General features: G+C 34.6%; 1 protein-coding gene across 13 annotated transcripts in view; it reads left to right on the forward strand.

Moving 5' to 3' along the window:
- BAZ1A (bromodomain adjacent to zinc finger domain 1A) overlaps window positions 1-16,413 on the forward strand; it is a 249,851-nt gene extending 233,438 nt beyond the window's left edge. For 10 of the 13 annotated variants that reach the window (XM_072629668.1, XM_072629665.1, XM_072629667.1 and 7 more), the window contains 7 exons: window positions 966-1,061; window positions 7,224-7,471; window positions 7,557-7,780; window positions 8,918-9,399; window positions 12,439-12,581; window positions 14,548-14,635; window positions 15,405-16,413. In XM_072629668.1, coding sequence (XP_072485769.1) covers window positions 966-1,061; window positions 7,224-7,471; window positions 7,557-7,780; window positions 8,918-9,399; window positions 12,439-12,581; window positions 14,548-14,635; window positions 15,405-15,598 — 1,475 coding nt within the window. In that variant the 3' untranslated portion in view covers window positions 15,599-16,413. The remainder of the gene's footprint in view (window positions 1-965; window positions 1,062-7,223; window positions 7,472-7,556; window positions 7,781-8,917; window positions 9,400-12,438; window positions 12,582-14,547; window positions 14,636-15,404) is intronic. The other 3 variants (XM_072629674.1, XM_072629675.1, XM_072629664.1) reach the window with 1 other exon arrangement.
- The last annotated feature ends 1,494 nt before the right edge of the window (window positions 16,414-17,907 follow it).

Here is a 17,907-nt window from a genome sequence, read left to right on the forward strand (position 1 = left end):
ATATCCCTTAGATTATTTCTTAGGAGGGTACTAGTTTAAGAAATTGTCTCAAATTCATGTAAATCTTTGGTCTTTTGAATCTCAGTATTTCTTAATAAGTTTGAATTTTCTGTTAAGCAAAATCTTTTAGGATACCATTGGACCTCAATGATACCTAGTGCCCAGCACATAATAATTTTTTTTATTCATTTGTGTATTCATAAATGGACATTTATTTAGGGATATGAATTTTTTAAAAATTCCATTTGTAAAGAGATCCATTTGCTTCCATAGACCTCAATTCTTTAAGGAGAAAATTCTCTGCAGGTATCATTTTGAGATATCTCTGTCTCAATCTATGTATAACTGTATATCTATATACATATCAAATCAACTCTGCCATTGTTTCTGGATATATATCCTGTAAAAAAGGATATTTTAGTACTCCCTTGTGACCCTACTCACCATTCCAGTAATTTACCTGACTGAAGTGTCCCTCCCTAGCTATAACCTCCCCTGTGTATATTATTGCCTCCATTAGAATATAAGGTCCTTAAAGGTGGGTATTGACTTTGCTTTTGTATTTGTATTTCCAGCATTTAACATAGGATTCAGCACATTGTAATGTGCTTAATATGTGCATTTTCATTTCTGTTTTTTTCTTAGTGAAATTAATTTTCCAATTTAAAGAAATTAAATTATTTGGTTGCATTTATTTTTCAATAGTAAGAATTTACAAGACCAGGGTATCTGGATTATGTGATATTGAGTATTTAAAGCACTTTTAAATACAGTATATTATAGTTTTAGATACCCCTCACTTGAAAAATATATTATGTTTGCATTTTCATCTGAATATTGAATTCAAAAACTTGGATTCAGCCCATATTAACTGTTTGATTTTAAGATAAATATTTTAGCATTTATGCTTACCAGTTTAGCTATAAAAAAGATGTTTGAATTAACTTTTATCAATTTAAAATTAGGTAATGCAGAAATTAACAAAAGAGATCAAAAGGGAGATAGAAAGAAAAAGGAGGACAAGAAAAAGAGAGAGGACGATCAGTCTAGTGAGAAAGATGGTAAATTGTTTATCTTTTTACTTTTTAAAAGAATTTCTCATACCTAAAGTTCTAAGGTATTATGTTATTTGTCACTAATTTTTACTAGTCTTATGGTTAATATTCTGCTGTTTTAACTTCATTTTAATAACTATGCATAACATTTTGGAAAGATGAAACCTTTTTCATCTGACTGGCTTAAAAATTTACACAAATGTCAGAAGGGAGTAGCTGCCTGGTTTGTTTAAAATTTTTGTTTTGTATTGTTTGTTTTTTTGCTTTGTAGCTCTGGGCCTTTCCTCAGTATGGAGATTCTGGGGGGCACTTAGCATTGGTAGAAGGGTGCTGCAGGGGATGGAGGGAGAAAACAGCAAAAGTATGGTGGCAGAGTCCTGAGTGTAAAACATGACTTGTGTGGGCAAAAGTGAAATTGTCCAGGCCCAAGGAGCTAACATTTTAATATAGGGTTAGGCAACATATATGGAGACATAGGGGTGAAGGGGAAGGGTATTTTACCTGGAAAGTCACTAGGTCATAGAATGGAGCAGTAAGCGTGTGTCACGGATATGCCTTTTCCTGAGACAATGATCATATTGATTACAGTTCTCCAAGGAGAAGTTGGAAAGCTGAGCAGAAAGGGATGAAGATAAAAGATGCATGATCTCAGGGAATTTACAACTGAGTGCCTTAGCTGTTCTTAGCATGATCTGTGGAGATCCACTTTGTAGGGTAGAGCACAGCAGCGACAAAGTCATAAAATTGATGGGATGAAGTTTTTTGCTTCCACAGAGTTCAGAGTTGAATGCCTCATCTAGCACCTTATTTTGTATATAGTTGCTTAGTCATTCAGAGTATTCAGAGGGAAAGATTACATATGGCAAGAATAAACAGGATGCTTAATAAAAGTGGCAGCATTTTTAAACAGGCTTTGAGGAATGAGAAGAATTTAGGCAGGATGAAGATGTTCAGAAGTTATTCTGAACCCCAACTGTAGGAAGAGCACATGAAAGCTAATAGTAGGAGACTAAACTGAAGAAAGATAATATTGGACCTTAGACTGGAGAGCCTTCGATATCAGACTAAGGAATTTAGATATTATTTGGTAAACAATAAATAATTATTGAAGGTTTTCAAGTAGGAGAATGACATAACCTGATTAGAACTGTATTTAGGGAGAATAATTTAATACTGAGGATGGAGTAGGAAGAGAATAAAAGTAAGAAGACAATTCAGGGTCTAAGGAGGGTAGTATTGGGAATAAAAATGGAATGAAATGGAGTGGGGGAAACCAGATTGTGATTTTACAGAAGCAGAACCAACAATACTTAACAGTCCAATGTAGAGGGAGGAGAGAGGGGAGAAGTCATAGATAATTGAAATTTTAAGCCTGGGTGATTGGGAAAATAGTAGTCCTATCAATAGAAATGTGGTGTTAAAGGAAAGGGGTAGGTTTAGTCAGGAAGGTGCTTTTTGTTTCTGACATGTTGATTTTGAGTTGTCCATGGGACATATAGGTAGGAATCTTGTAGGCACTTGGAAATCCTAGATTAGAACTAAGGGGAGAGATGATACAGTTAGAAATAAAAGTCTGGAAGTTACCCTCATAGAGAGTGATAATTGAAATCATATGAGTGTATTATGTTTCCAAGGGAAAGATAACAAAGATTAAGGAAAACTTTTGAAAAGAGAGTTTTGGGGAAAACATCCCTTATTTAAGGGATGGGAGGATAAAGAAAAGCCAGCAAAGAAGAACAGGGTCATGTCATGAGAGTCATGAGAGGAGAGGTACTTCAGAAAGGTCAAGGAAGATGAGGACTGAGAAAAAGCTATTGAATTAGGCAATTATGAGATTGTTGATGGCCTTGGAGAGAGTAGTTTTATTAGACAGGAGCAGAAACCAGATTGTAGGAGGATGAGAAGTATGGATAGCAGTAATGGTAAACTAGATTATGAAGAGTGGAGCTGAAAGTAAACTATTACTCAAGGTGTTAAGATCCAGCTTTTGGGATGTGGGGACCCAAGTGTGTTTTTAAGTAGCTATAAGGAACCAAGAGAGAAGAAATTGAAGATATTGGAGAGAGCTTGATTACTAGAATAAGGACAAAGAAAATAAAAGGCTGGGATCAAGGGCACAGGCCTGCAGGGAGGCTACATTTTCCTTTTAAGTTTCCAGGGAAAGAGAGATTTATATTAGAGGTGACAGGTTTTAGGTATGAAAGACAAAAGTGAGGGAACCTAGTTGAAATGGCCTTAGGTGAACTTATTTGCTGAAAGAATGATGTTAGTGTGGAGTTGAAAGCCTAAGAGAGAGTGGTTTAAAATAGGTGCTATGATACTATTTTTTCTTGGGTTGTTTTTTTTTTTTGTCTTTTTTATTATTTCTTTTTTAATATTTTTGCAACATGGCTAATATGGAAATATGTTTCTCATGACTTCAAGTGTAGTCAATATCAAATTGCTAGCCTTCTCAAGGAGTGGGGGTGAGAAGGGAGGAAAGGAATTTGAACTCAATAAAAATTGATTGTTAATTTTTTTTTTACCTATAATTGGGAAGCATTTAGTGAAATTAAAAAAAAATTTAAAAAAATATTAAAAAGCTGTTGTGGAAAATGTGTGATAGGGAGCAAAAGAATAATAGTATTCCTGCTTGTGCAACTTTGAGGGCCACTAGGTTAGGCAGCAGAGATTTGCAGCGGCATTTTGTTAGCACAGTTCTGTAACATCTCAAGTTAATTCAAACATTAAGTGCTTACTGGTTGGCAGAAACTGCTATGGGCTGAGAATACAAATACAAGCAGAAATACATACAGTCCTTGTCCCTAAGGAGCTAACATTCTAATGAAGGAGAAGACAACACATAAAAAGAAGCTTAAAGATGGGAGAGAGAAAAGGGGAAGAAGGTACCTACAGAGACATGGTAGAGAAAGTTCAAAGTCAGGAGTGGAGTTTGTAGAGAAGTGAAGACATGACTGACTTGGGCATTCTCCTTAGAATGGAGGGTCTGGGAGCATCAGGCCAATCAAAGGAAGGGACCATAAGGTTGAGTGTGCTTTCAGAGCAAGCAGTTCAGGGATGGAGTGACCTTTGGTATGAGGACGATTTTTTGGCATAATAGGAAAAGTCTTGAGTAGCAGAAGTAGAGCTTGAGGGGGAATGAAAACGTGTAGAATTCTGCTGCTCAGAGTAGAGAAAAGGTAAGTCCTAGGTTGGAGTTATCCAGGATTGGAGGGTTTGGGGGAGAACAGAATGAAGATCAGTAATGGAATATAGTCTTGGAATTATAGATTAAGAACTGGAAGGGACTTCAGATTTATAGTGGAAGAAACTAGGGCCCAGGTAGTGATATGGGTAGAATTTCATCCAAATCTATTGCTCTTTTCTACCGTACCATATGAGGGGAGCAAACTGAAGTTGGGGTTGTAAAGGGAAGAGAAGCCAGAACAAGAATTTGGGAGAATAGTGTCTGATCCAGGAAGGATTTCTTGGTAAAAACCCAGCTTGTTCTTTCATACTCTAGTCTTCCCTTTCCTTTAAAATTCCTGCTTAATTTCACAGTTATACACTTAACAATGGAAGGAATCTTTGAGGTTCTCTAGTATAGTCATTTTACAGTCAAGGAAAAAGGCTTAGAGGTTAAGTTACCTGTCTAATGTCACACAGATAATGGCAGTCAGAATTTGAACCTACTTCCTCTAACTCCAAACCTATTGTAATTTCCATGGCACCAAAGTATCATTTAAGCTGTACCTGAATAACTCTCTCTCTCTCTCTCTCTCTCTCTCTCACACACACACACACACACACACACACACACACACACACACACACACATTTCTTATCCAATCCTCTTTTCTTTTTTCTTTTTGATTAAGTTTATAGTAGGAGAAAATAAAATAGGAAACAGCATTTCATGAGGCAGGACAGTGAAGAGACCAGATTGGCATTAGAAGGGTTTATATTGTAAATGTTGTTTATTTGTGTCTGACTCTTCATGACCCCAAAAGATACTCCAGTGGTTTGCCATTTTCTTCTCTAGCTCATTTTGCATATGAGGAACTCTGAAGCAAACAGGTTTAAGTGACTTGCCCAGTGTCACAAGAGCTAGGAAGATGAATCTTCTTGACTCCACACCCAGCTCTTTATCTACTGCACCACCTTGCTGCCATTGTATTGTAATAGTGGGATCCAAAATCACAATGGGGCCAAATTACGTGTGCTTAAATGAATTTAGACTTGATGAGGTATGAGCTAGGCATTAGCTCTAAGAAATATATAATGGGGTAGAGAGGAAGGAATAGAGACAGAAAAGACTTGATATGAGACAACTACCAGGGCTAGATTGCTGCTAATTAAAGAGGGAAAGGTCACAACTCATGATAATGCCATTAGGAGCCAGTTAACTTGCAAACAAAAAGAATGGCTCCATGTAGACCAAAATAGAGTGTCAAAGAACTATAAATAAAAACTGAGGGCCAACAATTCAGGAAAGATTAAACAGATTGTGTTATAGGAATATAATAGAATATTACTGTGCTCTAGGAAATGAGAAATAAAGTGAATTGGGTGTGAGGAGACATGGAAAAACATGATGCAAAGTAAAATAAGCAAAAATAGAAAATATAATTTTAATCATGTAAATGGAAAGAAAACAAAGCAATTAAAACTGAGTGCTTTGAAATGGTAATGACCAAATTAGGTCCTCAAAGAACAGATAGGAGAAGACATTTCTTCCCACTGTATTTGTAGAGGGAGATGGGAGACTGCAAAAAATTTCAAGATTTTTTCATTGGTGAACCTTTGCCTCTTTTTTGTTAGGGCTGTCTCTTTGAGTTTTTGAAGAGCACTGAAGGATTTAGGGGCGCAAGTGATGTTTTCATCACTTCTGCAAATTAGTAAATAAAGTAGGATACAGGAAGTAGAAACAGGAATGATATGTTCTTGCCCCGGGACAGAATGCAGCTAATAAGGGTTAGAAAAGAATATATTTGCTTAGAGATTATTAAAAGTTTTAAACTGAAAAGAGAGTTTGTAACCATGAACATAGAACTTGGTACTGATTGGATAGAAAGGACAAAGTAGTGGTAGAGATCATACCTTCTAAGTTTCCAGCCTAAAAGATTGGAGGAATTTTAGTGCCAGTGTTATAGCTAATATAAAAGTCTCTGTTTTTGATTATTAATAGTTATAAGCATTTATGCTAAAAAAAAAAAATTCCCTTGGACCAAAGATCTACACTATATTCCAAAGAGAGACCAAAGACAGAAAAAAACAAAATAATCTTGCAAGACTTTTTGTGGTGGAAGAGAATTACAACAAAGTAGGTGCCCATCATATTGGGGAATTGCTAAAGAAATTGTAATGCAGTAATATAATGGAATATAGCTATAACACATATGCAGAACTCAGAGAATCATGGGAAATTTTATATGACCTGAAGCAGAGTTAAGTAAACAGAAATGGGAAAATAGTATGTACACCTACAACGGTGCGAACTAAAAGAACAATAAAACAAAGTTATTATGCTATGTGTAATTGAAATGACCAAGCTTGTCTTTAGAGAAGGCTTGAGATATTATGCTCTTTCCTATCATTGGAGAGTTGAGATCGTGGATGTAGAATATACTCTCAGATTCAGTCAGTTCATTGGCTTTGCTAAACTTTCTTTCCCCGCCCCCCCCCTCCCCCCTTTAAAATATCTTTGTTACAAGGGAAGGCTCAAAGGGGAAGGAAGAAAATATTTGTTCTAGTAACACTTTTTTTGGCAAATAAATACTAAAATTATATATTGCTTCTCTTAAGAACTCTATGTGCTTAACAAAACTACCTTTCATTTTAAAATGTGGAAAGATGGGTGTGCTTTAAACTATTAGTGTTTTATTTATTTTAGTTATATCTGTTAGATCATATATTATCCACTTATAGTTATAACTCTATATTTGTAGTGATATTAGAGCAAGTTATTTCTCTGTTAGATCAAACAGGGTGACATATTTCTCAGTTAGATCGTAGGTAGGAACACTAGACTTGTCATCAAGAATATCTAGGTTCAAATCCTGGTTAAGCAATAGTGAAATGAAAGTATTTTAGTATTTCACAGACAGTTGAGATACACAGAACAATTCTGACATACCACTTGCAATTTTAATAAGAAAAAATTTGATCCCTTTTTCTTTTTCCCTCAAGATGCCAGTGACAGTGGACGTTCTTACAAAACAGTCCTGGACCGTTGGAGAGAGTCTCTTCTTTCTTCTGCTAGTCTGTCCCAAGTCTTTCTTCATCTTTCTACTTTGGATCGTAGTGTCATCTGGTCTAAATCTATACTAAATGCTCGTTGTAAGATATGTCGAAAGAAGGGTGATGCTGAATGCATGGTGCTTTGTGATGGCTGTGATCGAGGTCATCATACCTATTGTGTTCGGCCAAAACTCAAGGTATGTTATTTATTTATGTTTAATGTTCAGTTAATGTTCACACTCCAGTGACCCATTTACGTAGACATTTTGTGTAATCTGTCAGACTGTACCTGAAGGAGACTGGTTCTGTCCTGAGTGTCGACCAAAGCAGCGTTCTAGACGACTTTCCTCTAGACAGAGACCATCTGTGGAAAGTGATGAAGAAACTGCAGAACAGATGGAAAATGAAGAAGAAACAGATTATGATGAAATAGGACAGAGTGAAGAAGAGGAGTATGAGGTGGAGCAGGATGAAGATGATGATTCTCAAGAAGAAGAAGAAATGACGTGAGTTCTAATCTGAGAAATAGAGCTTGGCACTGGCATCCTTAGATTCAACTTACTATTACTTAATAGATGTGAAAGAATTGTTGGGATAGTAATCTTTTTATTAACCTTGTAGCACTTTTAAAAGTAGGTTATATTTTTATCAGCCTTGTAATGTAGCACTTTTAAAAGTAGTATATAATCCAGTCACTTGAGCTAAATATGTTTCTGAAAGACTTTCATGCCTTTTATTTGCTTTGGCATTGAAGCGCTTTATACACAATTCATTCTGAGTAGAATTAGAGGGCTTTTCTGTTTTGAGGATAGAAAACTGCATTGAGTGATACCAGAGTACCCTGCAGCATTGGAAACTTAGCTTTTATTCTTTGTCCCAACTCTTGAAGGACAACTAATTGGAATGATAGAGGTGTTAATATTAAATGACAAACAATGAATGAACAAATAGGTGAAAAAGCATTTATTAAGCATGTACTGCTATGTGCCAAACACAATGCTAAGCTTTGAGGTTGCAAATAGGTCATAAGAATGAGAGAGTTGATGATTGTCTAGCAATATAAATACATTCTTTTATACATAGATTGTGTGGAGAAATTCTTCTGTATATTTAGATTTAGTCAAAATTCATCCCCCAACAGTTTTATGCAGGTAAAATTAGTATAAAATTAACATCAAAGGTAATGATATAGGGCAGAAATGTGTGTGGAAGTGATAAGAAGCATTTTAACATAGTTTGTAAAGGTGATAGACTGATCCAATATGTACATAGGAATCCCTGGGTTTGGTTTTGTTTTTAAGCAATAGTTGGGAATTACTGGACCCTTGGCTTCTAGTGTCACCAAGTGGATGTGGAGTAAGAGGAAGAGTATTAAGAAAAGAGGCAAAAGTTATTCTATATATAAATAAGGTCACCAGGGAAGTAAAACTGTACAGGTTTGTCATACTACATTCTAGGTAAACAGATTTGGAAGAGAAGATAATGGATAAAAGTGAGTTGTGCTATACATGTAATGTCTTGGTGTAGAAATCTTGTGGACTCTAGTTCTTATTCAACGTAATGGAATGCTTGATTGAGTGAGGCCTGATTTGTAAAATCATCATTAGTTTGTTCTGTAATTCTTATGTTTAAAATATTTCTAGCCCACCCAAACGAGGAAGACCACAACTCAGATTCCCAATAAAAACAAGAGGCAGACTCAGTACTTCTTTTTCAAGTCGTGGTAGTCAGCAACACGACTCTGGAAGATATTCTTCACGGAATCAGCAGATTATATCCAAACCAACTGGATCTTCATCTAAAACTAGTGGAAGAAGTCTAAGAAAGATAAAATCTGCTCCTGCTACAGAAACTAAAGCTTCTTTAAGACTTACCAGCCGTTCTACTCGTCAGAATCATGGTTCATTACAAGCAGATGTGTTTGTGGAACTAATTAGTCCTCATAGAAGGCGTAGAGGCAGGAAGACTGCTAAAAATACACCAATGAACAGTCCTTCCAACTTCCCTGACTTCAGAGTCATTGCCGCAAAATCAAGTGAAGAAGCAAGACTTTTGCATTCTACACCTAAACTTTCTGTTCAAGATAGAGAACCTAAGAGAAGAGGCAGGAAGAGACAATCCACAGGTATGAAGATATTATTTAATTTTGGAACAATTTCTGCTTACTGCACAATCTCTCTCACCTCTGACAACCTACAAAAACTGCCTTCTTCAGGATTGTCAGTGACTTCCAAGGTGCCAAGTCCAGTGACCTTCTCTCAATGTCCTTATCTTCAAATTCTCTATAACCTTTTATACTTTTACTTTGATAACTAACCTTTCCTTCTTGAAATTCTCTCCTCTTTCATGTTCATGTGATATTATCCTGTTTTGAGTTTCCAAGTCTGACAATTCCTTTACTCTTTTTTCTCCTTTCCCTTAAATAAATTCCCTAAAATTCTGTCCTTAGCTTTCATCTGTCTTTTGTACTCTTGCCATCACCTCTCTCAGCTGTGCTGTGAGTCTTCACATTTATATCTTTATCCCCTACTTCTTTGTTCTTTTACTTTAGTCCTACATTTTCAACTACCTGGTGTACATTTTCACCTGATAAACCCTCCTCACCTCCCTGCCAACCACCTTCCTACTAAAACCTCAAGTTTAAAATATCGAAAGTAGAAATCATTTCACCCTGCCCTTTTTCTCATCACTTTTCTATTTCTGTTATTGACATCACCATTCTTCATCACTCTTTTGCTCATTCTTCAGTCTTTCATCCAATCCTTCAGTCCCAACCAATTCAGTTAATAGCTAACATTTATGTAATGCTTTTAGGTGTGCACAGCACTTTACAAATATATTATTTTATCCTCACAACAACCCTGGAAGGTAGGTGCTTGCTACTATCCCAATTTTATAGATGAGGAAACTAAGGTAGACTGAAGTTAAGTGACTTACTCAAGGTCACACAACTGATGTGTTTGAGGCAGGAGTTGAACTCAGGTTTTCTGACTTCAAGTCCAGTGCTCTATATGCTGTGCCACCTAGCTGCCCAAATCCCATAAATAAATTTTTTCTTTGCAGTGTTTTTCACTATCCCTTCCTTTCCATTTCTCTTTCCTACAAACCTAGTTCAAGCACTCATATACTTATTTATTAAAGTACAGTTTTAGTTTGTCATCCACCTGTTCAAAAACTTTTTATAATTTCATATTGCCTACTGAATTAGTTCCAAACTCCAGAAACTACCATTTAAAACTCCACAGTGTGGTTGCAGCCCATTCTTTCTCTCCATACTTTCATCTTATTCTTCATCAGATTCGTTCATTTGAACTAAACTACCAGCAATGTCCCTTTATCCTTTGCAGCTTTGCTCATATTGTTCCCTCTTACTGGAGGATCCTACTTCTATCTCGGTCAAAGATCCTACCTGTTAAAACTAAAAATAAATTAATTAATTTTAAAAAGAAAAAGATCCTACCTGTTCTGCAAAGCCCTTCTCAGATGCTGCCTTAATCTAGAGCTTTGAAAATTTTGTGGAGGAGTGAGGAGTAAGAAAGAAATGTTGTAGCTGTTTCTGCATATAGCATTCATATGTGTTAGCAGAAATAGCAGAGTAGAGGAGAAAATATGAAATTCACTTTTAATATAATCTGAAGAGAAATTCAGAGTGCAGAAGATGACCTCATATTAATATTGTTTTGGCTGTCATAAAGACCTTTACTTCACTCATCTCTCTTTTAATAAAAGATATTCCACAAACAACACACTTCCTAACTAATACTAACAGGGACAGGTTTAACTTTCTTGCATTTATATACCTCTGTGAATTGTAATCAACTTTCCCAGCTAAGTAGATTCTTCCTGTCTAAAGAACTGATATTTTTGAACAATAATATTTTTAGATGTCTTTACCATTTCATCTTGTTTTAACTTGGGTTATAATTTTCTGTAGTCATGACCACTTCCTTCATTCAGTTTTCATCTTAAATCATGTGTTTGATTTGTCTGTTTACATAAAAGTAATAATAGGAAGCTAGCAAAAGGAGAATGTAGTATTAATTTCTATTGTTCTCTGACACCTGAAAAAACATAAAGCAAGGCTGGATTATCATTTTATCATCAATATTACTTAAGAGACTAATCTCTATATCCATTAGTTATAAAATATATTAGTTTGATAAAATTTAATTCAAATTTATATATGTAGTGGTATGGATTATGTAAAAATAGTGATTAGTTAAAAATCAGATTGTTCTTAGGAATAATTTTTTTCAAACTTATGGGCATGTCTTGTATAAACTAACTTCAAATAATAAAATAATGAAACTCTCGCATACAGGCATACGGAGAAACAATTTCGCTATTCACTTTTCATCACTTCATTGTTTGGGGTTAGTACATTTATAATGTGGGACCCCTTTTTCAGTATGGGTTTGGAAAATTGGACTTTTTTAGATCCACTTACTACCTGAAAGCTTAAGTATTTTTCACAATGTGGCTTTAATCTAAAGACAACAAATATCGAGTAAGCATTTGCCATGTAAAGGATACTGTAAAGGCACTGGAGATACAAAGACCAAAATGAAGGTCCCACCTACTCCCATCTATCTTAGCTACTGAGGAAAGTAGTAAGTATTTTGGTGTGAAAAAAAATTTTTAAGGTCTTACCTAGAACTGAAAGTAATATTAAAAGGCTGTTACTACACCCATGCATATAGAAAACTACCTAGACATAGTCTGTCTTCCCAAAAGATGGTTAAATATAATTGAGTACAATTGAATCATTATCTCTAAAGAAGTCGCATTTACAAAGAAGTAATGGAACCTTTCAGTTTTAATCCTTTTAAGAATTTTTTTTTTTACTAAAGAAACTAGTCACTTTTTAAAGTCTCGATTTCTTCCTTGCATTTGTTACTGCTTTTTAGGACTCTTTCCAATGAAAAGCAGAATGATTAAGAATTAAAAGGAAGACATGAGAGTTTTACTTTTCCTAAGAAAACCCTACAAAGTATATAAATTGAATACTTTTGATCTCCTGGCATATAAGTTTAAAAAAAATAATAAAAGATTTCAAGCTATAGCCTAAACTGTCCCATTTTTCTGCTTGATTTTTAATGTCTAAACTATTTTTAAAATTTATATGCATTTTGTTTTAAACAAATTTTCTGCTTTTATTTTTCAGACTCATCTCCCAAGACACTGAACCGAAGGAGTTCAGGCAGACAGGGTGGCGTCCATGAATTGTCTGCTTTTGAACAACTTGTTGTAGAACTAGTACGACATGATGACAGCTGGCCTTTCTTAAAACTGGTTTCCAAGATCCAGGTAAGTGTGAGTGAATATAAATTGATAAAATGATAAAATATGTCTGCCTTCATATTTTGAACGAGTGACTAGTTATGATAACTAAGTTGTCCAAAAGAATTATTTTTTCCTTATAAGTTGCTAATTTTTTCAGTAGTTGTAGTATATTAGTAGTATAAATGTAGGGAAAATATGTAGTTAGATGAAACCAAGAGTAATATACCCTTCTAGTTGTTTAATCAGCTTAAGATGATGATGATGAGTCAGATCTGTGGTTTCAGCAGTGAAATGAAAATAATTTTAATAGGTGTCAACCTGAAAGTTTGGTTGAAAGAGGCAAACGAGCTAGGTGATTAATAAATTCATATTGTTTATTCCCTTAAAGCTAGCAGATAACGTGTTTCATGGAGCCAAAACATAAGTTTTGACTGTCTGATAAAAGAATGAACCCCTTTAAATATGTTTCAGGACAATCACAAATCAGGATGTTTGTATCCCTCAGATTTGTGGTCTCCATATCTGTTTAACAATACCGTGAGAAAGGAAGTTTCTTAGTTGAACAGGTTGTAAATACAAATTGACAAGACAATTGACAAAGTAGTGTCAGTTGCAAATTACGATCCTAGGATATCTGAGTTTCCCCCATATATAGCATATGTCCCTAGGATACCAAGATATGAGAAGTCAAGCTTATCTGGTCTTTGAAGTTGCAGACACAGGAAAAGAAAGGGCTTTTTTAGAGCAGAGAAGTCTGATTGATTAGTTCAGGCTTTGAACCCTTTTTGAGGTTCATATGATCTGAAATGATTATATCACAGGATATCTTGCTATTGTCAGCTCTAGAGTTCAGGATAGTTTACACTAAAGGGTTCAGATAGAAACCATATATTTTTTAAAAACTTCTCTATTTTTTATTATACTAGGTAAGTAGAAGAACGGATTTTTCACCTTCCTGCCTACCTATTTTCATTTTTCTTTGTGATCCCTTTATTTATTAGCAACGTGTGCTTGAAGTCTAAGCATAAGGAAATTTGAAAATACACTAACATGCAAAAATCAGTTTTGATAACCCAAGATGTTTTCTCTCCGGTTTCCTAAATTTATTTCTTGTGATAAGGGGGAAAAGAATAGAGGTGGTGTTTTGTCTCGTTTTGGCATATTTGTCTAGTCTTAGTCATCTACTTTTGTCAATAGGACAGCATGATAAAATGCAGACCACTGAAATTGAATCACTCCTTCTAAATCCCCTTAGACTAAGTACTTCATAGGGTTATTGAGAGAATCAAATGAGATAAAGGGACTATGAATTTTAGTTGTTATGCTTTCCTCTCTGGGTGGTCTTTATTGTCTATTGCTTGGAACATGGTACACATTTCCTGCTCAGTAACCAGAAACACAATATTTGATAATATTGGCATTGCATTTGTAAACCTTCGTTTGTCTTATTGCTTGACACTATGGCAGTATTGACCATTATCTGCTTTTTATGACTACCCTTCCTTAATCTGCTAGAAAGAGAGGTTGAAGCTGCTGTTGTATGTTTGAAGTGAACGTGTGATTCCCCACTGTGGAGACCAGTGGACATTGACAACTGATCTTTATAGTTTATAGGCTTAAGGGATTGCCTCAAGGTACTTAGAGAGTTGAGTGTTTTGTAGTTCTATAGTTAAATCATGTGTCAGAGTCAGGATTTGAACGTAGCTCTCTGTCATTCTTTCTCTCTGTGGATCACATTACACAAATGTAAAAATATTTCTGAACAACTTTGCAAGACTATCTTATCCACTTAATGTTTAATTTTTGTTTGGAACCATGTCTTAATTTGTTTTATGCTTTTAATGTTCAACTTCTGAGAAGGCTAGTAGTTCCTTTCTCTGTTCTCTTGAGCCTTTAATAATATCCGCTTGTAATATAATGATATTTTGGTGAATTTTCTTTGGTTAACAGCATTTTCTTTATTAAATATGTTTAAATGATTATTTTACAGGTACCAGACTACTATGATATCATCAAGAAACCTATTGCCTTAAATATAATCCGTGAAAAAGTGAACAAATGTGAATATAAACTAGCTTGTAAGTAATTTACATTTGTTTCTTAAGATTTTTTTAATTGTTTCTAATTCAATTCATGTCAAATGTACTCAGCATTGTGTGAAGAAAGAGAAGTTTAGAAGTAAGAGAGCATTATTTCATTTATTTTCATAAACTTTTATATGAAGATAAATTATTTTCTCTTTTTGTGCGTGTGTGTGGATGCTACGTTTTCTTTTGGTTTTAATTATGAATATCTGATATTTAACAGGCTGCCAAATAGGGATCTAAAACAGTTAAGGATTGAAAGTGCCACTGAATAATCAGAGATAAACTTTAATGTCATTGTAGATAAATGAACTGAGAACCCCTGCTTTGACCTCTGCACCATATTTTTATAGGTACATAGGACTAAAGTACCAGATGTCATTCTACTGCCTTTTGCACGCCCCCAGTTTACTTAATAATAAAAATAATAACAAGGGCCCATTCTCTTAATATAATTTTTAAGATTACTGTAGTGGAAAGAATGTTGGACTTCAAATCAATAGATCTGGGTTCAGATCCTCACTCTTACATTTAGTAACCTTGGGTAAATCATTTAATCTCTGTGAAACTCAGTTTCCTCATCTGTAAAATGGAGATAATGATACTTGCGCTCCTTGATTTGTGAAGTGTAAATGAGAAGATTTATATTTATATACAGCACTTTAATAAGCCTTTTATGAATGTAAATTGTTATCAGAAATTTATTTTTTTGGTTGTACAACAGCTTTATAACCTTCATATTAACTCTTCTTTTTGTTCCTAGCTGAGTTTATTGAAGACGTTGAATTAATGTTTTCGAACTGCTTTGAGTACAACCCTCGTAATACAAGTGAAGCAAAAGCTGGAACTAGACTTCAAGCATTTTTCCACATTCAAGCTCAAAAGCTTGGACTGCATGTTATACCTAGTAATGTGGACCACACTTTGCCTCCAGCGGCAAAAAAGTCACGAATATAACTTTGTCCTTCTAAAGGATTTATTCTGAGGAAAACCTAATGCTATTCATGAAAATGGAATATTAAATCATGCTACAAAGCAGTCATACCATAAAGCAGTAACAACTGTTTAACCACTTTGAAGTGTGGCCTGCACTATGTTCTCAAATTTTAATATTAAGCACTCAGGAGAATGTAGGAAAGATTTCCTTTGCTACAATTTTGTTCAATGTCTGTTTGATATATGTATTGGATACAGTACTTGTTTACAGAAGTTTTAACATATTTTAAAGATCATTCATGTGTCCAAGTTTCTTGCAAAAATAATTATTTTCTACACCTTTGACTTGTTTTTCATCTTTTACTTTTTTCTAGACTCTGGCATTGTGGGGGTTTTATTGATATAAATGAAATCTTCTATTTTAGCACAGTTTAGAAATTGTAAATGACTAAGAATTGTTTTATGAGCACATCCTTTGAACACTACACATGAATGAGTACAATTTTTTGCATATCGTTAAAAGTGCTGTACCAGTGCTAGCTGGAGGTATTCAGTTGGAGTTTATTAAGTAGATATTTATTTAGTATTCAAAGAAATTTGTGGATTTGTTTTTGTATTTATAAAATTTGTACCTGGAAAAAGTTCCTTAAATTTTTTAAAAAATTTACTGTGTTTTTGTTTGTTCCTCTAACTTTTCCTAATGATCATCCGAAAAAGGTAACACCCTCCCTTTTCCCTGGCAGTTCTTCCAGCAATAAATAGCTTTTACAGAACTGTATTATAAGTTTCAACGTACAACTTTATAAGTGTACAAATAAAGTAAATTTTTCAAAGTATTCTGATTTTATGGAATTCATTGCTGTAGTCTATGCCCTCATTTACAGCCTTTTTAACACATAAAGGCTACACGAACTGACAAAACTGCTGATATTTGAGAAATAAGGTTGATTTGGGGCACAGCTGCATCTGACTTATGAAGCCAGAATATCTCATAATTCAGCGGGTAGGTCTCCAGTAACACTGAGTTTAGATATTTGTTCAGCTGCTTTTTCTTGTGCATGCCATCTGTTTTCATGGTAGGAATAATAAGGGCTCTAGGGTCATTTAGCCTTTGGCCTTTGTGTGGCCTTTGTCTTAGAATGTCTGTATCCCTTGTAGGAAATTATTCATATAGAAAAGAGTGTATACCACAGTAGTATTCTGTTACACTTATATGCCACAGTCTGTTTAGCCATTCTTCAATTGTTAGATATTTTAATTTCCAGTTCTAAGCTGTCACAAAAAGTAAATATTGTAGAGTATATGGGGACTTATCTATGGCTTCCTTGAGTTTTAAGTCCATTAATGGAGTCTCTGGTTCAAGAGGGTATAAACATTTTCTTCACTTCATTTGCATAATTCCAAATTGGCTTTTTGAAACTGTTGTACTATTTTATGGCTCTACCAACAAGTTATTAGTGTATCCAGCATTCCACAACCCCTCCAAAGTCAATTTTATTATATTGGCAGGGCTCTTTATAGTGTTTTTTTTTGTTAAAGGAGCACTTTGTAATTTAATCTATGCTAGTCTTTTGTATGCAATGGTAGGTTGGTCCCCAGATAGTTTAGGAATTTTGTAGTTATTTGGAATGTGTTTTCCCTTCGTATTATTGCTTCCTGTGTTTTGTTGTTAATTACGTAGGAATGCTTTTGATTTATTTTGTAGACTGTACCTTTGCTAAGTTATCGTCTCCTTTTGTGTCTTTGCTGATTCCGTAGGATTTCCCGTCATCTCATCAGCTAAACTGGGTAGTTTATTTCCTCTTTACCCATCTTTATGCCATAATTTCTTTGTCTTGTCTTATTGCTACTGTTAGCATTTCCAGAACTATATTAAAGAATATAATTCTGTGGCAGGGAATGGGCATCCTGACTTCACTTTTGTATTTGTTGGGAAAAGTTCTGTGTATTCCCATCATGTATGTTGCCTGCTTTTGATTTTAAGTAGGTGATGTTTGTTGTGATATTTAAAAAGTTCCCTTTGTATCTATAGATTTTAGGGTGCTCAGCATAGAAGATAATGTACTTTGTCAAACACATTTTATGCATCTTTGATCACGTGGCTTTTGAATGTTTGGGTTTTTAATGTTTAAATTATTAGTTGCTTTTTTCCCCCTGATATTGAACCATACTTGCAAATGTGGTATAAATTCCGCTTGATCTTAATGAGTATTTCTTCGATAAATTGTGATAGTCTGATAGAATTTGTTTAAAATTTTTGAGTTAATGTTAATTTTGCCTATAGTTTTCTTTCTGTGTTTTGTATTTCCCTAGTTTATGTATTAGGACTA

This window comes from Notamacropus eugenii, chromosome 1, assembly GCF_028372415.1.
Source record: "Notamacropus eugenii isolate mMacEug1 chromosome 1, mMacEug1.pri_v2, whole genome shotgun sequence".
In the NCBI taxonomy this organism is placed as follows: domain Eukaryota; kingdom Metazoa; phylum Chordata; class Mammalia; order Diprotodontia; family Macropodidae; genus Notamacropus; species Notamacropus eugenii.